Source organism: Tenrec ecaudatus, chromosome 7 (assembly GCF_050624435.1).
Source record: "Tenrec ecaudatus isolate mTenEca1 chromosome 7, mTenEca1.hap1, whole genome shotgun sequence".
Classification (NCBI taxonomy): Eukaryota; Metazoa; Chordata; class Mammalia; order Afrosoricida; family Tenrecidae; genus Tenrec; species Tenrec ecaudatus.
The window spans coordinates 122,219,540-122,243,415 of NC_134536.1; the positions used below are offsets into that span (position 1 = coordinate 122,219,540).

Genomic DNA, 23,876 nt, shown 5'->3' on the forward strand with positions numbered 1-23,876 from the left:
TCCACTATACTTACAACAGATGTCCCCATTAGAATAAACTGAATGAAGGGTAATGAAGAACTGGTTATCTTCGCAAATTTTTGGTAAATCTGAAATTACTTCAAAATTAAGAATCAGAATATTTTCTGATATGTAAATTGATAGACTAGTATTCTTCCAATGACATTACTGCCGTAGAACACTTTTAAAGATAGTGAGAGATCTCAAACATCCTCGTGTGAAAAGGTATGACACAGACACAATCGTTATAACAGCCTGGGACTGGTAAAATGATAGACTCATAGACCAGCGCAACAGAAGGGAGAACCCAGGAGAAATCCACCTATAGATGGATGACTGATCTCTGACAACGGGTTGAAACACATCAAATGAAGAAGTGCTATTTTATTTTACACATGATAGTGGCAAAATGGAGTATCCATTTGTAGAAAAATTAAACAGGTCTCATATATCACATCATATGCAAAAAAAAAAAATCCAAGATGGATCAAAGACCTGCATGTAAAACCTAGGAGTAAAAGGACACTCACAGACTGAGAAAAATTTTGACAATGATATATTGGGTAAGGAACTAATTTCTAAAATTTATAGTAAAAACTAGAATCTCAACAAGAAAAGAGATAAAAAATTAAAATGAGAAGAAGGCATGAGCACATAATTCACTAAAAAAGACATCCAGGTGACCAACAGATATATGAAGAAATGCACCTGATCATCAGGTATTAGAGAGACGCAGATCCAAACAACGAGCTTTCTTCTCTCCCCAGCTAGAATAGTGAAATAAAAGAAACAGAAGACAATAAATGTTGACAAGTGTGTAGAAAGACTTGAACCCTCATACACTGCTGCTGGGACTGTAAAATGGTGTGCTCATTGTGGAAAATGATGTGGTCCATCCTGAAGAAGTTGGAATTAGAATGAGTCTTTAAAAAAAATTGGAAGTAGAAGCATCACATGGCTCTACTTGTTTTATGTCCTAGAAAAATAAGAGCCACAAAAATAATAGATTATGCAAAATCATGTTTTCCATAGCGCTATTAACTATAGCAAAAAATGGAAACAGCCTTAATGTCCATCAGTGGAAGAATGGATACACAAACCATGGTACATATACACAATGAAACACTATAAAACACTGAATGGCGATGAAATTCGGAAACATCTCGTACCTTGTGATATTGTCATTTACAATGATAATTTGGATGAATCTGGAGGATATTATATTGTACGAAGTAAGTCAATCACAAAAGATGGCTATTGTATGAGAACAGTATTGTAAAATGCCGAGAAAAAATTGTAAACAGTGTAAGATATGAAATAAAAATAACAATATATAATTTAAAAATGATTCATGAGGGTAAGAAGGTGGGGAGGGAGGAGAAAAAAAGAGGATCTTATACCAAGGACTCAAGTAGAAGATATCTGGGAAATAATGATGGCAACATATGTACAAATATGCTTGATACAATTGATGTATGGAATATTATGAGCTGTAAGAGACCCCAGTAAAATTATTTTTTTAATCTTTTTATTGGGGCTCATAAGGCTCTTATCACAATCTGTACATACATCAATTGAGCAAAGCACCCTTTCACATTCGTTGCACTCGTCATTCTCATAATTCACCTTCCACTTGGGTTCCTGGAATCTAAAATTATTTTTTAAAAAGTTTTTTCACAAAAAAGAAAAAACCTTGGATGGATACCAGTGGTGGGAAAGAGTAAATTACTGGCTAGAGAGTAAGCATAAATGAACATGGATGAGAAGGAAGGCAAAATACAAATGGAGGCCAGCCAAACAAACAAAGTACGCATGCAGGGAGTAGTGCAACAGTTAAAGGCAAGAGAGGTAAACACCAGGGTATACACAATCCTGCAAGGACAATGATCCACAAGCAGATGCATGGACAGACATGAAGGATGGTGGAAGCATCTGACAAAGGATATTTGTGTGTGAGTCTTTGCTGTAAATATATCCATGAGCATGATGAAGTATACAGGGGCAAACAATTTGATGGAGATGCTGGGCCTAGAGCCTCGGGACCAGTGTCTCAGGAGGCATCCAGGCTAATCGGCATAACGTAGTCTACAAAGAGAAGGTTCTACATCCTACTTGCGTGAGCTGTGACCAGGATCATCAGAGATGAGGAGGAGTCATCTTGGTCTCTCCTTACCCAGAGGAAAGACGAGGGAAGAAATTGACGATGCATGAAAACAGTCGGTCCAAGGATCTGATGGGCCATGTCAACATCAGTCTCCATCGGTCTCCCCGGCCCTGTGAGCAGAAGAGCTAGAGGGTTCCCACCTCCTCCAACTGCTTTGATAGGAATTCCAATGAGAAGATGCTGACTATTGTGAGAGAAGACATGGAAAGACATTCACAATCATAGAAAAGAAGAAATGTGCTGGTTAGACAGAGAGACTGGTGGAATCAAAGCCGATGACCCTTATTCACCCTTCCCCTATGGAAATGAACTCACCTATGGCTAAGCAATAGTAACACAAAGGGTACAGCGGGCAAGTAAATGCACCCTAAAATAATCAACCATCTGAGATCAAAAGGGTAGCGTTTACACAAGTGAAAATTGCAGAAACGTTAGGAAAAAAGGAATGTTGGAAATAAGAAACTGAAGAAATGGGACAAATGATGCTCCCTTATGAGGATTTCAATCGATAGCAGCAAATAAAACGTGAATGAATTCTTAAATATAAAACTGATCTGTTCTGTAAATCTTCACTCCAGAAATCCCAAAACCAAGCTCACTGCCATGGAGTCGACGCTGACTCACAGCAACCCTGTAGGACAGGGCAGAAAAGTCCCTGTGAGCTTCGGAGACGGGAACTTGATACAGATGCACGGAGTTCCTCATTTCTCCCACCAAGCAGCTGGTGGTTTCAAACAACTGACCTTTCTGATCGCAGCCCAATAACTAAACAAACAAATCAATAACAGGATGCCTTTATCTTTTTATTTATTGAATTTACGTAGAGTTTCCAAAGTTTTCCATTCAATAAAAGGAGAGGGAGTGCCTGTGTGTTGACTCCTTTCAAAAACCAAATAAGCGAGTCTGCTGACCTTGTGGTTAGTACCCCAACACTAACCCCTCCGCCACCAAGGTAGCTTAGCTTTCTAGTCTCTTTCTGATTTATAAAGGATACATTTGCACCTAGTCCTTATCAAAGCTACTTGAGATAGCAAAAGTTAAGTCACCAATCGTTATTAGGAATAAAAAGCTTAAGAGATTTAACCTAAATTTAAGAGAGTCGCCTTGACAGAAACCTTTTAAGTACCTGGCTCAGAGCAATTCAACAACACTTAAAAATTACCTTCCACTCTGGGTCAGGCCAAATTATTTTTTTAAATTTAATTTGACTAGTTCTTTTTTTTTTTAACATTTTATTAGGGACTCATACAACTCTTATCACAATCCATACATTGAATAAAGCACATCTGTACATTCTTTGCCCTCATCATTTTCAAAGCATTTGCTCTCCACTTAAGCCCTTTGCATCAAGTCCTCCTTTTTCCCCTCCCTCCCCGCTCCCTCTCCCTCACGAGCCCTTGATAATTTATAAATTATTATTTTGTCATATCTTGCCCTGTCCAGTGTCTCCCTTCACCCCCTTTTCTGTTTTCTGTCCCCCAGGGAGGAGGTCACATGTAGATACTTGTAATCGGTTCCCTCTTTCCAACCCACTCACCCTCCACTCTCCCAGTATCGCCCCTCACACCCCTGGTCCTGAAGGTATCATCCACCCTGGATTCCTTGTGCCTCCAGCTCCTATATGCACCAGTGTACATCCTCTGCTCTATCCAGACTTGCAAGGTAGAATTCGGATCATGGTAGTTGGTGGGGAAGAAGCATTTAGGATCTGGGGGAAAGCTGTATTCTTCATCGGTGCTACATCGCACTCTGACTGACTCATCTCCTCCCCTAGACCCCTCTGGGAGGGGATCTCCAGTGGCCGACAAATGGGCTTTGGGGCTCCACTCTGCACTCCTCCCTTCATTCACTATGGTAAGATTTTTTTTCTTTTTTCTGATGATGCCTTATCCCTGATCCCTTTGACACCTCGTGATCGCACAGGCTGGTGTGCTTCTTCCATGTGGGCTTTGTTGCTTCTGAGCTGGATGCAGGCCGGAATTCTTATGCACAGAGTTGATCAGATTTAGATCATTTGTGGAGGTCATTGTTTAAGAGACTTGACCATTTTATATGCATGTGGCGTAAATTCATGTTATTGGTCCTCACGCGTCCCAGAGTAAAGACAACAATTATGCAGTTGTGTATGTTTGTATGTATATATTTAAGCAGATAGATCTGCAAGAGAATATAGTTCTTTGATTTACTAGTAAAAAGGATGTATTCTCTGCCCCCCCCCCCGGTCTGCATTATATCAAATATCAATCAAAGCCTTTCAAGATTCTGATTTTCTTAATAATTCTAAGTACTTTGTTTAGCTGTTCATGTAGAAACTATCCCCCACCCCCTAGAAAATATTTTGAGAAGGGATCCAGAGGTGGCAATGAATTGCGCACAAAGATGCTTAACATTTAAGGCCCAAACGTCAAGAATCGCTGGTTTGGATATGCTGATCCTGTAGAGACTATGTTCTCTGATCTTAGAGTTTTAAAGAAAAATGTTGAAGATGGCTCAGCAAGCCCTGGGTGGGGGTGCAGGGCCATGCATCTAGGGCCCTAAGAAGGCGAACAGGATCTTTGCAGGCAAGAGAAGACCCTTTCTGTACCAGGTACCATATGTACACTCTAGTTTTCACCCCATGTGGAAAAAGAAGCAGGAGTGACACATCTCTTAAATTAAATAGCCCCAAGTGGCTTTGGGGAAATAATGTGTTAGAGAAGCACCAAAGAGTCCATAGACTTCATTCTAGAAGAGCCTCACTGGATAGCACACCAATTTTAGGATTTGAGAAAAGCCCACTGCCACAATATAATGTCAGTGGTTCTAACCCACAGGAGAGAAGAAACGGCAACATCTCTCATAACAATTACAACTGTCAAAGCTTTATGGAGCAGTTCCACTCTGTCATATAGGATCCACATATGCCAGAGTCTACTCATCGGCACAGAACAACATCATGGCAGTTGGGTGCTTAAATGATGATGTAAGTATGTTAAATGAATGGAGCAACTTATGTTTTACAATATATCAAACTGTGGCAGGACTAACCAGATGGGTTGAGTAGGAACCTAATAAGATGTCCACAGTATAGAAAATGCTAAAAACATTTACATGCTTTCATTTTCCTGCCAGGCTGACTGTACAGTCACACAGATGGACCATTTAAAAGAAATGGTGTTCACTGCTAATAAAAATAAGGACTCAAACCTAGGTTTCTAATGACTATTAGCCCCAATTCACATATCATTAAAAAATGAAGACAAAGAAATTCCCTATCACTTTCCCAAAGTCTTACAGCAAGTTAATGATCACTCTCGGTTGATATAAGGCCTTCCCAGTCACCAGTCTTCTTTTTTTTAAAATTTAAATCATTTTATTGGGGCTCATACAACTCTTATAATAATCGATATATACATCAATTGTGTAAAGCACACTTATACATGCATTGCCCTAATCAATCTCAAAATTCATCTTCCACTTGGGTTCCTGGAATCAGCTCCTCATTTTCCTTTTTTCCCTCCCCTTCCCTCCCTGATCCCCCCTCCCTCATGAACCCTTAATAAACATAACCTCATCTTCTGAAAGCATGTGAAAACATCAGAAGAAAGTTCTTCTGTGGTTTTAGAGGCAGAAAATGAATGCAGCAAGTAAACAGCTTGCACTGTAGGACATGTCAGTGGGGATTCCCTTCCCCCCCTCATTCTCTTTGTGATTTGACAACTGTGGAAATGGAGGTTTTTAAGAGGCCTCTTTCTGACATTTTATCATTTTTAAAAAAAGAATAAGGACTCTTTCGGACATTTTATCATTAAAAAAAAAAAGAATTTTCAAAGCCACATTGTCAGAGGTACGCATTTCCCAAACTTCATGATTGGAGCACAATTCACCATTTTGTTCATAGGACCGAGTGACAAGCCAACACTGACTGGACTAACAAAAGATAAGATAGTAACAGTACATTTTGGACAGGGTTCTAGAGTCTCTATGTGCTTCAAACAGCTCACTAACTTGCCTGCAAACGGAAAGTGGGGAGGTTTAGGCCTATCCAGAGGTGTCTCCAAAAAAAGGCCAAGGAATCTACTTCTGCAAAAACAAACCAACAAACAAAACACAGTCTTTAAAACCCCTGAGGATCAGTTCTACTTCGACATATATGGGTTTTCATGAATTGGAATCTCTTCAACAGCAACTTTTGTGGGGGAGTTATAGAGGTGCTCAATATTCAATGAAAGACCATGTAAAACCATGCCCAACCAATTTTACCTCCTTTCCCTGTTTTCCTTCCCTCCCAGCTCCTTTGGGTTCTAGCGATCCCTAACAAATCCTTATTTCTCAAACATGCCCTACTCTTCCAAGTCTGTTACTGCCTCTCTGTTGAACTGGTGAGGATTCTTTTTTGTTTTATTGGGTTTTTTGTTTGTTTGTTTTTCCCCCAGATCATCATTTTTGTATTCTACAACATTAAGAATTTATCAAACCTCCTTTAGCTTGTTTTGCATCTTTCTTTCTTTTTCCCAATTCCTTTTTGTTAGATATTAACTTCCCTTTCATTAAGTTGACCCTTGCCTATCCTCTACCCTCTTTCTTCCTCTTTCCTTCCTCTTGCTCACACCCTGGTAGCCATTACTCTCAGTGTGATTCACAAGAGCAAGAGGAAGGAAACAATTAAAATGCCCACGAGTGAAAAAGTGGATAAATGAATTTTAGTCATACACCCAATGCTTTACTAAAGAATATGATGAAACTGTGAAATACCTCATGACATTTACCTTCATGTGTCTGTATCTACTATTACTATCTTTCCTAGTGTTCTTATCATAAGGCAGAAATTTACTGCTGCCTATTTCAGTTCCTTAACATTTATATAACAATTCTTGTACTGGTTTTTCCTAATAGAGATTAATACACATATCAAATCATTCCACTGTTCAATCACATCTAGAATTGCACATTTGCTACCACAATCAGTTTCCAGACATTCTTTTTCAATATGGACACCTTTATGTCATCACCCCTTCACCCCACCACCTCTTATACTGCTTTTTAATTCAACCATTTGCTAATAGTTTGGTATTCACAGCTTGATTAAAATTCCTTAAAAAAATCCATCCTTTATTTTATTTATCTTTGTGTGTCCTGCCATAATATAGATCCTAGTATAGTGCCTCGTACACATAAGCACTTCAGAAATATTTACCAAATCATCTTAAGAGTCTAGATGTTTTTGTGCAATAGGTCAATTTTATCACCTGCCTTTTTTCTCTCTACCCCGTATATTTATCAAATCGACATTTGGAACAACCAAATCGTGGAGTGCATGGTGTATGGAACATTTTAAAAGTAGTGACTCCCCCACTTTTCCCCTTGCGGTGACATTGTCGTGCCTTCAACGTGAGCCTAATTCTCAAACAGAGCAGTCCCTCCTCTGTTCTTATCAGCCTTGCACAGCCTGAGGATCCCTCAGTGCGCTTCCGCCTCTGCCTCTGACACAACATGAGGTTCAAATTCCCTCTCGTGGCCCTGGGCCTGGAGATCACCATGATTGTTTTATTTGGATTTTTTGTTCACTATGAAGAGGATCAGAGCAGTCAGCATTTCAATGCCTCCAAGGGAGCAAACGTGGACAAATTCATTGAGTTATATCCTTGTAAGTAGACTATTTACTTCTTGCTTTATGTGTACTGGGTTTAAAGGGTACTTAGAGAAGTCGCTAAGTACTATGACCATTTGAGCTCTAAGTAGAACCTCCATGTAGAATTTGGTGGTGCTTGTATGTTTCTGCTGTGACATCTGGTCTTCTTTGCTATTCCTATGTGTTTGGACAAAATCTCTTTCTATTGAGAGATCAGAACAAAGAAACTGAAAATTAAAATAAGTGGTCAATTCTTTGTTGTCTACTTGCTGCTAAATCATCTTTTGAATCAGTCCTTCATTCTATCAGGTATAAACATGTCATACAAAGGCACACATGCACACACACTCACACTCACACACACACGGACCCAGAAAAGGAAAAGGGAAATTTGGAAGGTAGAATGGAAATGAAAGAGTAATGAGAAAAGAGCCTGGATTTTATAAGGGAATCTTAGGACCGAAGAAAGGGTGTTGGGAGTGATATAAGATTTCAATGAACTTTTAGTTGAAAAAGATCATCTTGATGTTTTAGAATATTATTTTAAAAAATGTTTCCCTTTGAGATGAGCGGGATCAAAGTGTTACCATACAGACATATTACAAGAAGAATCCTTCTGTTGGAATGGTGACTAAGGAAAAGGAGTCTCTTTTCAAGCTTGGAAGGATAGAGTAAAAAATATGTTATGCAATGGTATTAACTATCATTCAATACATATCTATCATGAGCCAGGCACATTCATTCCTTTGCTAAGTAGGGAGGGAAGTCCTTGTGAATTCTCACTAAATGGGTGCTTTCTGTTTATTTGATTATCAATGAGGCTTATATAATTTAAAATATTTAATATTTAAAATAGTAGCAATATTTCCTTTAGTTTTATAGCAAATGTGCAAGGTTTAAATTGAATATATGTTTTATCATTCCTACAGGTTTGAAAACTTAAATACAATTAGTATCTGGAAGAAAGATAAGATTTACTATTTCTTTAAAAATTTACCGAATCAGAGACCCCCTAGGCACAGCTCTACCCTGTCCTATAGGATTCCTACTAGCTGGAATTCACTCAATGAAATGAGTTGGATTTATATGGTATCTAAAATTATAATCTAGTCTACAAAGTGTCTTAGTCAACATACACAACTTCACGTTAGCTGAACAGTTAACAGAGACTCACACTTCAACGCTAGATCTCTGTGTGTCACGTGTTGTTGTTATTGTTGTTAGATTGGTTCCTACCCATAGTGACCTTAGACACAGCAGAAGGAAAAATTGCCTAATCCTGCACCTTCCTCAGAATTTTTCCTATGCTTGTGCCCATTGTTGCAACCTCTGTGTCAATCCAACTCCATGAGGGCATTACACTCCTTTGCTACCCCTCTACTTTTCCAAGCATGATAACCTTCTCCAGCATATACTACAGGGAAACCCAAAGAGTTCCTCGATTAAGCATATTTCATCATTTGAAAGTTAGTTAGTTCTAATTCTACTGAGCTTCAACTCCGCATGATTGCACATGTTGCACTTATTCATCCATTTACTGATCTAATCATTGTTTCAGTTAAGTACAAAGCATGCACTACATTAAGCATATTTCTCTAAATAGGATCCCTTTGTTATTAGGTCTCCCTGACACACATGGTACACTATAACTACAATATGGAATAAGAAAGGAAGGGTAAAATATATAGTCCCAAGATTTGTGTTCTTGAAATAAAAATATCCTCAGAATGTAAGCATCCAGGTGCGTCACTGAAGATGACCTCTTTCAGTCCCAGTCACCAAGATCCTTCATAGCAAATCTTCAACTCAGAATTCGAGGGTACCAAAAATGAGAGGAAAGTTACTAAATATGGTTATATGTGTCAATAGCCTAAAAATCACATCACCCTTATAGTTCAACTTGCAAGTTACATGGACATTCACTAATTTTATCATTTATTTTCTGTGTTTTCAAGGACTCTTGGAGGTGGTTCTGAACCATAGTGACCCTATTATGTAAAACAGGACAGACCACTGCCTGCCTCTGCCCCATCCTTACAATTGTTGTCATGTTTAAGCTCATTGTTGCAGCCTCTGGTCAGCCCGTCTCACTGAAGGTCTTCCTCTTTCTCACTGGCCCTCTACTTTACCAGACTTGATGTCCTTTGCCAGAGATTTGCTTCTCATGAAAATGTGTTCAGAGTTTGTGAGATGAAGTCTTATAATCCTTGCTTGTAAGGAGCACTGTGACTGTATTTCTTTTGAGACAGATTTGGTTGTTGTCTGCAGTCCATATTCCTCTCCAACAGCATAATTCAATGAAGCAGTATTCTTTCCTTATTCCTTACTCATTGTTCAGCTTTCACAACCGCATGGGGTGATTAAAAATATGATAGTTTGGATCAGACACACATAGGTTCTCAAAGTGACATCTAAAGAGGGTTTGTGAAGGATTGTGTTAGTCTGGGTACACTAGAGAAGCAAATCCATGGACACACGTATGTGTATAAGAAAGAGATTTACATACAAGAAGAATTGAACATTGAGAAAACATCCCAACCCAGTCCAATCCGAGGCCATAAGACTGATATTAACCCATATGTCCAATACCAATCTATAAAGTCCTCTTCAGACTCATGAAACACATGCAATGAAGCCAAATGCAGGACGATCATAGCCAGTGGGTAGGAAGTCTTTGGGTCCAGTGGCATTGTAAGCATCTTAGTGCTGTCAGGGGTCTCTCTGTGGCATCTCCAGCTTCCAAGGTCTGGTTGCGTCCATGTGGCTTGTCTTCTGCAATGTCTCCCAGGGACTAACAGAGAGAGAGAAGTGCCTTCCTCCTCCAAGGAGTAAACACCAGATTTCCCAGAATTCTCAGGAGAAGGCCATGCCCACACAAAAGTCTCATTGGCTATCTCCAGATTGACAGCCTAGACTCCACCCCTACACTCTTAATCCATAAATTGACACCAGATTAGGTGACTACCACAAGACTTGTCCATCCTTTGATTTCTTGCTTCTATTGGTATTGATAAGTATAACAGTAAAATGAAATATTGAATAATTTTCATCTTTTCTCCTTGTATCATGATATTGTTATTGGAACATTGGTGGGGATTTAGGTTTTGTTTACATTGACTTGTAGTGCATGCTGACATCTTTGGTCGTCATTAGCAAGTGACTCAAGTATTCTTCACTTTCAGCAGGTAAGACTGTGTCCTATGCATAAGGCAGGTTCTGTTAGATTCCCCACCCCGCCCCCCTGTGTATTCTATCTGGCAAGGTCCACATATATATTCATTATTTATGGTGATGAAAAATATTTGTTAAAATTAATAAGTTGTTGATGTTAAAAATTCTATCATGCAATTTCCAGTTTGTTTCTATCACCAAGGCATATTTTCCAACTACTGATCTTTCCTCCTGATATTTAACTTTCTCACTCTAATGACCAGTAATAGTCAATGCATCTTGATTGTATTTTTGGTCTATTTCAGCCTACAAAAGTTGGTAGAGCTCTACAACTTCCTAACACATTGAGTTTTGTGGTTGGTGCATAAATTTGAATCATAGTATGAATAAATTTTCCTTGTTGGTGAGTTAGTTAAAGTTTATTGTGCCAACCTGGCCGATAAACACATGTGGGGTTAATTGAAGGGCAGAGGGATAAATGGTTCTGTGAGCCTGGCCTTTCTAGTTCTTGGGTATCTTGCTCTCTGATGGTCGGACCAGCGTACAGCTGCCTTAGCCAGTTCCCTGCTTCAGCTGGTCAGACTCACTTCCTGCAAGACATCCCCAAGGAGAAGCCACATGGACCTACTTTAATGCGGCCCGGGGTGCTGTAGCAGCTATGTGGAGACCCCTGCCAGCACTGAGATGTTTACATGGTCACTGATTCAGCTTTCCTCCTGCAGTTGCATCACTGTGTGTGTTTTGTGAGATGAAGGAGAGCTTTGTGGATTGGTGTTGGACATATGGGTTAATGTTGGACTTGTGGGCTTGGGCAGCACAGGTTGGGATGTTTTTTTGATGTGCACTTACCCTTTATATAAAACACTCTCTTATACATGAGTTTCTGTGGATTTGTTTCTCTAAAATACCCAATCTAATACATTGGTATATGGATATTATGCTATTATAGACAGCACTGTGCTTCAAGATAGATTTTGAAATGCTTTGTTTCTCTTTTATGATGAATGTGACATCATTCTTTATCAAATTTTAATTCTTAGCATAGAAAACCATGTTTGTCTGATTCAAAATGACCAGTGCCAGTCTATCTCAATTAGTTCTTAAGATATTGAATTTCCTTCATTCCATGTCATTTTTGTACTTAATATTTTATTGAGAACACACAGATATCATAGCTTTCCACAGTTCAATTACATCAAGGATTATTGTACCATTGCTACCACAATCAGTTTCAAAACATTTCTTTCTTCTTGAACTTCTAGATATCAGCTTCCTTGCTATCCCCTTTCCTCTCCCACCCTACCCCCCAGGAACCTTCATTATTATTTAGTTGTTTTTTGCCATATCTTACACCATCCAATATATTCATTCTCCTACAATTCAGATATTCGCTCCCCTCAAGTGTGGTTATACTATGATCAAGTTATTATTGCTATCAGCCCCACTTTCCCCCTGCAACCCCTTCCTGTACCCTCAGGGAGCCATTACTCCTGCCACTGTTTCTGAAGGGTCATCTATTTTGGCTTTCATGTACCAAATGATCTTAAATACACAAATGAACACACACAAGAACATAATGAGATTAATAGAGTTAAAAAGAAACATAAAAGCAAGGGGAGAAAATATTAAAGAACTAGAAGATAGTTATGTGGTTCATCAGTGCTATACCACACCCTGGATTTATCATCCCTTCCATGTAGACCTTCTGGGAAGGACTGACTCATTATCTTACAGGTTGGCTTTGAGTCTCCACAATGTCCACACCCCTTCACATCAATTTGGTTGCTTGCTTTTGAAGTTCTGATACCTATTCCCGTTGACACATCATGTTCACACAGGCTGGTATGCTTCTTCCATGTGGACTTTGTTGCTTCCCGGCTAGATGGCCACTTGTTTAACCTTCAAACCTCTAAGACCTCAGATGCTGTATCTTTTTTTTAATAGCCAGGCATGATCAGCTTTCTTCACCACATTTGCTTATGCAGCTATTTTGTCTTCAGTTTTTATACTTAGGTAAGATTTAAGTAGAGGCCCAAAATCCATCTGTTTCCTTGTTGTATTTACATATGTATACATATATAAGCAAATACACCTATTTTAATATATATTCACATATCTATATATTTTTTCTTTGTTATTTTTAATTTTTCTTTACTCCAGCCCCACTATCATGCACTATTGTTTCCTCATCATTCACCTCTCAATAATTCCTCTCAGCTACAACTTGATTGATCAAACAGGAGCAGAAAAACTATACCCTCCTCTCCATCAATATTGCAGCCCTTCCTATTCCCCTGTCCCCATCATTATTGGCTTACCACTCCCCTCCGCCCTCCCCCCCACCAGCCATCAGTTTGTCACTTTCTTTTTCAGATTGTTTATCCTGCCTATCTTGTATAGATAAACCTCTCCTTGGGTGGGTTAGTGCCCTGAGCTCCACATTGACGCTGTTTCTCACCACCCTCCCCCCCACCACTCCTCTGTGGGCCTTAAGGCATATGAGAGGGAGAGATTCCTTTCAGCACAGGTGTTCTCTGCATCTTTTACGTTTGTTTGTTTTGTTTTGATGACCTAAGAATCATTGGGTTTGGTCTGGCTTGTGTCAGAATATCTGGTTTTCAGTCCAATTACTGTGTTTTGTGTGTCTTTTCCTTTATGCCCATTCTGCTGTTTGAACTTACCTAAGTGGATTCATGTTGTACTTGACCTTCTCTGCTTGGCTAACTTCACTCAGCATAATATTCTCCAATTCTTTCCTACTTGCATTTGCTTGATGAACTAACTTGGTCTCTTTGAATAAAGAGAATTGCATTTGCTTGATGAACTAACTTGGTCTCTTTGAATAAATGATAAGTAAGCACCCAGCGTAAGTAACATACGCATAAACCAAGTGAAATGCACACAGGAAAAGGAATAGGCACAATGTCACAGCTACATTCCATGGCACGACACAGGGGACCTGGCTCTTGAAGGATGTCTGTAAGTTGGCGAGGCAGATCATTTGGGGTGAGGTGGAGGGCATTCTAGGCTTCAGAAACACAGGAAACAGAGAACGGGGGAGGCTGTCTTTCACCTTGTTTGGGGTGTTAGAGTAGGAGTCCGACAAACAGTTGAATTTTAAACATGTTGTCATTGGAGTTTGCATTCTTATTGGATGAGAGATGTGAAAGTAAAATGGAATATAAATTAAATAAAATCAACCTTACTACATTAAGACTTAAAATTGAATATGCTCTACTATACAATCCACTTCCGTGGAGTCAATTCTAACTCAAAATGTTCCGACAGGGTTTCTAAGGCTTATAAATCTATGTCAGAGAAGGCGATCTCATCTCTCTGCAGCAGTGTGGTAGATGGGTTGGAACCATAAACTTTGCAGTTAGTACTCAGACTTGGTTTTTCTGACTAATCATTGTACTAGTAGTTGCAAGGTCCTTGGTTCAAGTGCATTGACCACTCTGCTGAGAAAAAAGACAGCTACCTGCTCCAATAAGAATTTGCATCTTTGGGGCGGGGATGGTGGTGGGGGATTCACATCTTTGGATACCCTATACAGGGTAGCTACTAAGCATTGAAATGGACACAGTGGGTGTAGTTACTGCATTCTGGGGGCTTTTGTTTGTTGGTTTGGTGTATTAATAAAAGGAAAAATGATTCTGATAATCACTGTATCAGGTTCCTGGTCTTGACGCCAAATCCTTTCTTATAAGCAAGTTTGTACACATGTTAAATCACAATAAATGCTACCATTAAGATTTTCTGCTCCAGTGAGGAGATACAGCCTCTTAAACCCTCAGTGGCAGTTCTACCCTATCCTACAGGGTCTCCATAAGCCAGCATTGACTCGGTGGCACTGAGTACTTTCATTCTAGATAGTGTGCTAACTCAATTTGCATCCATTTTCTAATCCTTAGACTAACCCTTAATACTCAGTAATGTTGAATACTCAATAAGAAGCACCTGTGATGAAAATGAAGGTTTAGTGAGTTGAAGTAATTTGCCCACGTCAAACAATTGACCAATGAAAGAGCTCAGTGGGGTTCTCAGTTTATCTGCCTCCAAGACATGGGCTTTAATCATTACATAACATTACATTACATTATTTTACATTACATTGGCAACAGTTAGTCTGTACCTATATACACAGGCTAATAAGTTAAAAAAAAATGTTGACTCTTGATAACTTCAAACAAGCCCAAGCACAGGGGCTTCAAAAAGTTTTTGGCAAGATTCAATATTAGTTCCATTTTTCCATGAATTTTTGAAGACCCCTTGTATATTGTTTGTGGGATAATGAGTTAATTCCATGAAAATAAAATGAGTGATAGTTCCTTGTATTCTGAATGAATTGTAGAGTTCAAAGCAAATGCTGAAGGTATCCAAGATAAGGCGCGGAGGACTTAAAGTGAAGGATCAAATATAGGAACCATGCCTTTCCCAGCAATGCTGATGAAAACAGTTTTCCATGATCATCATCAACTAAGAGGGAAAAAGGCGGGTTTGGCTATTGAAAAAATGACTAAGCATTATGACATTCGTTCAGAGGGAGCCTAAAAGGGTGCTGTTGTTCTTCGTTTCCAGGGAGTTTGTTGAGCTCGTGGCGATCCTATTTACAACTGAAGCAAACGCTGCCTGGTCTTCCACCATCCTCACAACTGTTCTACTTGCGGGCACTGTTACAGGCACAGTGGCAGTCCATCTTCTGCAGGGTTTTCCTCTTTTTCACTGTCTTTCTACTGTCGCACGCATGATATCTTTTTTCCCAGGGATGGTCTCTCCTGATGACATGTCCAAAATATGTGAGACCCAAGTCTCGATATCCTTGCCTTTGAAGAGCAGCCTGGCTGCACTACTTCTACAATAGACTTATATATGTGTTTGTTTTTAGTAGTTTGCGATACGTTCAATGCTCCTCACCAGCACCATATTTCAAATGCCTCAATTCTTAGTTGGTGTTCTTTGTTCAGTATCAACGCTCAGATGCATGTGAGACAATTGAAAATACCATGACTTGCTTTAAGGAAATCTTAGTCCCCAAAGTAGCATCCGTGTTTTGAACACTTTAAAGAGCTCTTGAGCAGCAGATTGACCCGATACAATGTGTTGTTTAATTTCTAGAAACTGCTGCTTCGATGAACGTTGATTGTGGGTGCAAGCACGACAAAATCCTTGAGAACTTCAGTCTCTTCCCCATTTAGCATCATGTTACCTACTATTCTTAGGTCGTGGGGATTTTTGGTTTCCTTAATCTGATAACGTTCTTAATACATACCAATGCTAAAACAAAGATGATTGAGTGTTATACATGCACCAGAATGTTACATGCTTATTCTTTATTTAGTATGTACTGTGTCCTGATGAGGAAATAGATGGGGGTAAGCAGCTTCAGTAATTATTCACAGCCTGGAAGACACTGTCAGGCAAGCCTACTGTGTCCTGTGGAATTGATAAGAATTCGAACAGACTCAATGGCAAAAGCTTTGGTTTGTTTATTATACTCCAGGCACTGAGCACATTAAAAACTCCAAACCAAACTCACTGTCATCAAGTTAATTCTGACTCATAGCATCCCTGTAGGACAGGCTAGAACTGATGCTGTGAGTTTCCAAAAATGTCACTCTGTATGGGTGTAGAATGCTTGGTCTTGCTCCCGTGTGCAGAGCAGTTGATGGTTCAAACAAACTGCTGGCCTTGCCCTTAGCAGCTCACAGGGTAACCACTGTGCCACCAGGGCTCCCTCTACTGGGGGATTAGGAGGTAAATAAAGGATAGTCCTCTTCAAGGAGGACTTTTCCTTACAGCTCCAAACCAAACCCACTGGGGTCAAGTCCATTCTGAATCAGAGTCCTTACAGGATGCAGGAGAACTGCTCGATAGGGTTCCCAAACTTGCAAAGTATTGTGGGATCCTCATGTTTCTTCTACAGAGCAGCTGGTAGGTTTGAACCACTGGCCTTGGTTAGTAGTTCAATGCTTAACTCAGTATGCCCCATGGGCTCTAAATAGGACTTTATAGGATGTATCATTCCTATTTTACAGATAAGGAAATTTATGCTTAGGATTATTGGTCTGATATAGAGCATACAACTAGTAAATAGACATTGGTCTATTATCCAAAAGCATACAACCATCAGAATATAAATTGATGATTTTCATAAGAGCTGAAAGTGTTTTTTTAAGTAGGTTTGCTCTGTTGTTGAGAATATGCTAGACAAAAGCATACACCAATTCAAATGTCCACATATTCTCTTCAGTGGCACTGATTTCATCCTTCCAATTGTGCAACCCCCTCACCCTCTGTATTAGTCCTGGTGGACTAGAGAAACAAATCCACGGACACTCACATGTGTATAAGAAAGAGGTTTACATACAAGAGCAACTGAATATTGAGAAATCATTGCAGCCCAGTCAAGATCAAGTTCATAAGTCCAATATTAGCCCATATGTCTGATACCAATTTATAACTTCCTCTTCAGACTCACATAACACATGCAATGATGCCAAATGCAGGATACTCACAGTCCCATGGGTGGAAATTCTTGTGGATCCAGTGTCAATGAAAGCACCTCAGTGCGGGCAAGGTCTCCATGTGGCTCTTCAGCTCTGAGGCTCTGGCTGCCAATCAGCCTGTCTCCAGGTAGCTTGCCAACAAGAATGCCATGCAGTGACTGAGCCTGGAGAGAGTGTGTATCCAGCCTCCAAAGAGGAATACCACAGTTCCCAGAATCCTTCAGGGAAAGCCATGCCCACACAGAGGCTTCATTGGCTATGACTTGATTGACAGGCTAGACTCCTGTCCTTCACGCTTAATCTTTTCAAATTGACAACTGATTAGATAATTACCACACCCTCTGAAGTAGTTAGTTTATTGTGTCAACCTGGCTAATAAACACATGTGGGGTTAATTGAATGGTGGAGAGATAAATGGCTTGGTGAGCCTCACCTTTCTAGTTCTTGAGTCTCTTGCTTGGTGATGGTTGGACCAGAGTGCAGCTGCCTTAGCCAGTTGGCAAGGCTCACTTCCTGTAAGACATCTCTGAGGAAAAGCCGCATGGACCTACCTCGATGCAGCCCTGGATGCTGGAACAGCTGTGTGGAGACCCCTGCCAGCACTGATGATTACATGTTCACTGAGTCAGCTTTTTACCTCCAGTAGGCGTCATTTGCATGTGTTTTGTGAGATGGAAGAGGACTTTGTGGATTGCTCTCGGACATATGGGTTCATGTTGGACTTGTGGGCTTCGGCAGCACTGGGTTGGGATGTTTTCTTGATGTGCACTTGTGTTAGATGGGGTCCTCTAGAGAGACAAAACCAGATTGCTAATAATTATATATATATACACACATACACACACACAGATAGATATACGGCACAAGAAATAAGAGTTAAATTATAAAGCAATACAGATGGCCCGGTGCAACTCATTCCCGTGGGACAGTTGTAAGACACTGGCAGTCCTTCAAGTCTTGAGGGCTGCCAGGTAGTCCTCTGTAGAGAAATTCAGGCTATCTGGATACAGGCAGCAAACAGCAAGGCAGGTCACCAACAGTCAGTCGGGTCACCAACAGTCAGTCCCCAGCTCAAGAGATGTAAATTCCAATGGTGTGGCGAAGCAGGTCTTGAAGGATTCTCAAAGTACAGTGACACAGTCCACAGGTTAGGTGTCCCACAGGTAGTGTAGCTTGCAAATTGAGGCACAGAACAAGCAAGACAGCCGCACACTGGTCCGATGATCAAAGAGTGAGAGACAAGAAAGGCGAGGTTTGCCAGCCATTTATCTCTCGGCTCCTAATCCCACATGTGTTTATTGGCCAGGCTGGCCCAATAAACTACTACCTTAACACTTAACATTTATGTAAAACTCTCTCTTATACATGCGTTTCTGTTGATTAGTTTGTCTAAAATACCCAGACTAATACACCGTCCTTTTCTGAATTGCTCCCCTTACCATTAATATAAGCTCCCTGCCCCCTAATCTTCCTGTATAATCTTTAGGGTTGCTACTGTCAGTCCAATCCCACATTAGATAGTTACTGAGAGAGCAAAATGCTCAAGGAATACGTACCTTAGTAGTTAAACTAAATTATGATTTGGTTTTAAGAAGACTTCAGGGGATATTTTAGAATTAAGGTTTAAGCATAAGTTCCCAAACTTACTCGGACTACCTTTCTGTTTTCAGAAAAATAAATAAATAAGTAAAACAGAAAACCAAGCCCCTTCCCCCACCCCACCACACTTAAAAACGTTTGTCCTACCATCCATACTCCAGACCCTACTTTGGCAGCTCCCCGGAATCGTTCCACCACCCCCTCAGGTCCTGTGTGTCCCAATTTTGGAAGCAGTGATTTAAAGATTATTTTAGGGCAATAGTTTCTTGGTCAGGGTAATGCTCCCCAAAATGTGAAACAGCAGCGCTGGTGGCATAGTGGATTGGACCCCAAACCACAGCTGCTCCTTGAGAGAGATGAGGCTTTCAACTCCGGTAAAGAGTTCTTAGTGCTGTGGACTTGATGCGGTCTCAGGGTGACCCTATAAAGACAAGGTAGAACTGCCTCTGTGAGTTTCAGAGATGGGAACTCTTTTCAGGAGTAGAAAGCCCAGCCTTTATTCCGCAGAGTTCCTGGTGGTGCTGATCTTTCAGTTAAGAGTTACAGTCTCAGAAAGGCCCAAGGACAGTATACCCTGTCCTATAGGTTCCCTATGAGTGAGTTTTGTCTGCTTGGAAAATGTGAAGGATTTATGTCAGCCAGGAAGCCAGAATTGTTAAAACACTTTATGAAAACTTTCATGTTTCAGTATCTCCATTCCATTTCTGTTTGCAATTGTTCAGGAAATGTTTGAAATCAAAATACAGAAAGAAGTAGAAGGACACAGGAAAATCTGGCCACTTGTTTCCCTTCACCTTCACTCGTTGACTCAAAATAGAGTGAAAAATGTGCTCCATTTAACAGAAAGATCTGCACAATCATTTATCAGGCTAGCGTTTTCTAATTCCCTCTGACGGGCGGCATGGACATTGTGAACTATTAACATCTCAGTTCAGGGGGCTGCCCTGTGCATTTTGGTTGTTTGGCAGCATCCTTGGTCTCCTAGCAACAACATCCATGACAACCGAGGTCTCTACCCATCACCACGTGTTCAGCTCTTTGAAAAGCACTGACGCTTAAAACGTATTAAATGAATTCCTCAAAGTTCAAACCACTAGAGAAATATACTTTTTTCTCTACAAATAAGTTATTTTAACATTTTAAAAGCAGAGCCTTATACGACAAAACCAAATGCATGTTCTACAAATTTAGAAAATAATGAAATATAATATAGAATTCTAATTGTTTATAAGCTGTCTTATCCATATCTTTTTATTCAACTTCATAAACTTTCCCTACAGTAGCAACTTGAACAAAGGAGGTTTTAAGCCCCCTTGTGGTGAAAAGCAAGAATTAAAAATTAGACTAGAGTGGAAAACAGCAAACCAAACAAACCCCCAAAACATTAGAACTTGGTACATGAAATTCTTCCTGTTATATAAAGTGCCTGTTTTGTTTTGTTTTCCCTGAAAGAGGGAGGAGGTGAGAATCTAAAAAATTAATTCCATGTTTAGTGCTGTTTGCTTTAGTTTTTAAATTAATCCATTACAGCACAGTTGGAAATTCACTGAAAAAAATCTGGAGAAGCAACAATGCTTTTAGAAAAAGAGATAAATAGGGTTTGGGAAAATGACATTGTACGATGTAAAGGAAAAAGTTGGAGTCAAATAAAGCTGGGTTCCTATTTTTATCCTAAGCTTTTTACTATAATTCTTTGGGTCCTAATATAAAACAAAATGAAATTTAAAAAAAAGTAAACTGAAGAACTAAAGGAGATTTCACACAGCTTCTAACATAAATCTTCCTTAAAAGGGAGACAATTTCGTCTCAGAGATACTGAACCAGATTTTGTTTTCTTTTTCTGATTTTGCATTTATTCCAAAGTTAGCCTCAATTTTGTTTATCTAACTATTAGGATGAATTATACATTGCCAATGGTCAATAATTTTATACGATCGCAAATTCTCGGGTGATTATGACCTAACCCCGTTCAGTTAGAAAATTCACAATCTAGTACAAGAGATGGGCACTTCATCAAGTAATTAACTGTTCCAATATGCTGCACAGTAATTGAATGCTAATAGGATATGCCAGATGCTAACAGTCACATATACAGAATGTTTATGTAAAAAATGAGAATATTAATTTTCACTAAGAGTGTTAGGAAAGTGCAATAGAGAGCCAAGTCAGAAACTGCTCTTTACAAAGAGGCTGTTCTGCGGCAAGTCCTGAACATCCCTTCCTAGACAGCCGACGGCACACTGGCACGCACAGTCCGCAAATCACAAAACCAAACTCACTGCCATCGAGCCAGTTATGACCATTCCTGTCAGGGTAGAACTGCTCTTGTTGGTTTCTGAGACGGTAACTCTTTACTGCAGTAGAAAGCCTCATCTTTCTTCTGCGGAGATGTCGATGGTTTTGAACTGTTGAATCTGAGGCCCAATAAATAATCCACTATTCCCGCTATGACACCAGAGCTCCTGAATACTGTATGGGGTATATGAAAAAGACTCAACTACCAAATAATTTTCTCAAAGTCTCGTGGCTGGTAAGTATCCAAGCTGGCATGAAAACCCAGCTTTTTGCCTACTAATTAATGCTTTGCTTTCCTACTTACAAAGATAGTAGCATTTAATAAAGGGTATAGAATGTGATGTATCACCTTCTAGAGCAATGGTTGTCCAGTGGTAGATTACTCATCTTCTGGGTAGGAGATCAGTGTTTGAATCCCAGCCAGTGCCCCCTCATGTACAGCCACCACCCACTATCAGTGGAGAGTTGCATGTTGCCATGATGTTGAAATCGTTCGGCTTCCAGAGGAAGATGAACTAGGAAGAGAAGCCCAGCGATGTTCTTCAAAAGTCAGTCGAAGAATACCCGTGGATCGAAATGTTCTGACTTGTGGCCAATCGTGGGAATGGTACAGGGCCAGGGAGCATTTCATTCCCAAGTCTAAGGCTGAATTGACAGCAGGGACCACGACAAAGCACCTTGTTCCCTAATGCAAACTTGTTTCTCTTCTGCTCTCTTCCAGTGTTCCAAGATGTGCATGTTATGATATTCGTTGGGTTTGGTTTCCTCATGACCTTCTTGAAGAAATATGGCTTCAGCAGTGTGGGCATCAACTTCTGTATTGCTGCTCTGGGCCTCCAGTGGGGTACAATTGCACAGGGCCTCATTCACGGCCATGGTCAGGCAATTCCCATTGGCATCAAAAAGTGAGCATCCCTTATCTGTCAGCCCTGGCGTTTTCAGTGCTGTTTTATTTGGCATGCACGTTGTTCTTCATTCAATGCCGTCTTTGTCCCCCTCAGCATAATCAATGCAGACTTCAGCACAGCCGCTGTTTTGATTTCTTTTGGAGCTGTCCTGGGGAAAACAAGTCCACTTCAAATGCTGATCATGGCGATTTTAGAAATTGCTGTCTTTGCCGGCAATGAGTATGTTGTTGTTGATCAATTCAGGGTAAGGCTAAAGGATTTATACTTTGGGGGTTGGGCGGGGGGAGGGGCTGTTTAGGGCACAACACATAGTAAATGCTGACTCTACTCAGGGAGAAACCCCTGTCTGACGCCAGAATGTGCAGTTTGGTTAAAGTGATCCCGCCACAAAGAGTAAGAATTAGCCTTACTTTGGAGAGTAGCTGTCGTATAAAAATTAAGCTCACCACCATCGAGTGGATTCCGGATTTCCAGAGCAAGTCTATAGGCAAGAGTAGTATTGCCCTGTGGGTTTACAAGGCTCTAAAACTTTAGACTCTAAAGTTTAGAGGAACAGAAAGCTTCTTTCTCTCCCGAGTGACTGAGGGACTCAAACTGCAGACCTTGTGACGAGAAGCTCGACAGTGCGTAATCTACTATGTCTCAAGCGCCCTGTTGTATAATGGTGGGCTCAGAAACACGATCTTATTTCACCTCACAGCAACACTAACATGGTTTTATTGGTATTACCTTTCGTATAGACAAGCACAGCCTTTGCTGAATCTGATTCAAGCTCAGATCTTTTTCCAACTCCACGTCACTTTTATTACTCTATACAAAAAAAACCCCAAACTCACTGCCATTGAGTCAATCCTGACTCCTAGTGACCCTATAGAAAAGGGTAGAACTGCCCCCTTTGGTTTTCCAAACCTGTAACTGTTTACAGGAGCAGAGAGCCTCATCTTTCCCCCACAGAAGAGCTGGTGCCTTCAAAATGATGATCTTGTGATTAGCGATCTGATGTGTAATCCACTGTGCCATGGTGCCTATCAGTTATTATTTTCTTAGTGTAATTTAAGTACTTAATGTATGTATATCCCTTAATAAGGCTTGTGTTAAGGCACAGGTCAAATGCCTTCTCCCCTCTGAAAATCTCATGGACTCTTCTAAGAGTAATAGTAGTTATTTCTGTTCATTCTCCAAGATTTTTCTTATACCTCTATTGAACATTTCATTCAATAGAAAATATTTTTTATAACATTCTAAGTGATTCAGTGACAAACAATGGTTTGGGTATCTCTCTTTACAGAGCTTCAATCTACTATAAGCTAATAACTAAAAACAATTAAAAGAGACATTAAATAATCATATATAAACAAATGTTATTATTATTACAATTTCCAATCATCCTATGAAACATAAGTAGGGAAATTTATCATAGAGAAAATGGGAATTCCTATTTAGATTCAAGGATAACCTCTCAAGCTGGATCTGAAAAGGGTATGTGGAAGCTTGCCAAATCAAAAGGGGGAGAAGCACATTTTAAGTCAAGGCAACAGCAAGTTTATATTTAGATTGTTAAGGGGAACTAAAGGAAAGCCTGCAGGACTTGAATAAGGAGAGAGGAGTTGACTGGTACG

General features: G+C 40.0%; 1 protein-coding gene across 1 annotated transcript in view; it reads left to right on the forward strand.

Moving 5' to 3' along the window:
- The first annotated feature begins 7,636 nt into the window (after positions 1-7,636).
- RHAG (Rh associated glycoprotein) overlaps positions 7,637-23,876 on the forward strand; it is a 29,674-nt gene continuing 13,434 nt past the window's right edge. The window contains exons 1-3 of the mRNA XM_075553776.1: positions 7,637-7,790; positions 22,071-22,254; positions 22,351-22,501. Of these exons, the coding sequence (XP_075409891.1) occupies positions 7,637-7,790; positions 22,071-22,254; positions 22,351-22,501 (489 nt within the window). The remainder of the gene's footprint in view (positions 7,791-22,070; positions 22,255-22,350; positions 22,502-23,876) is intronic.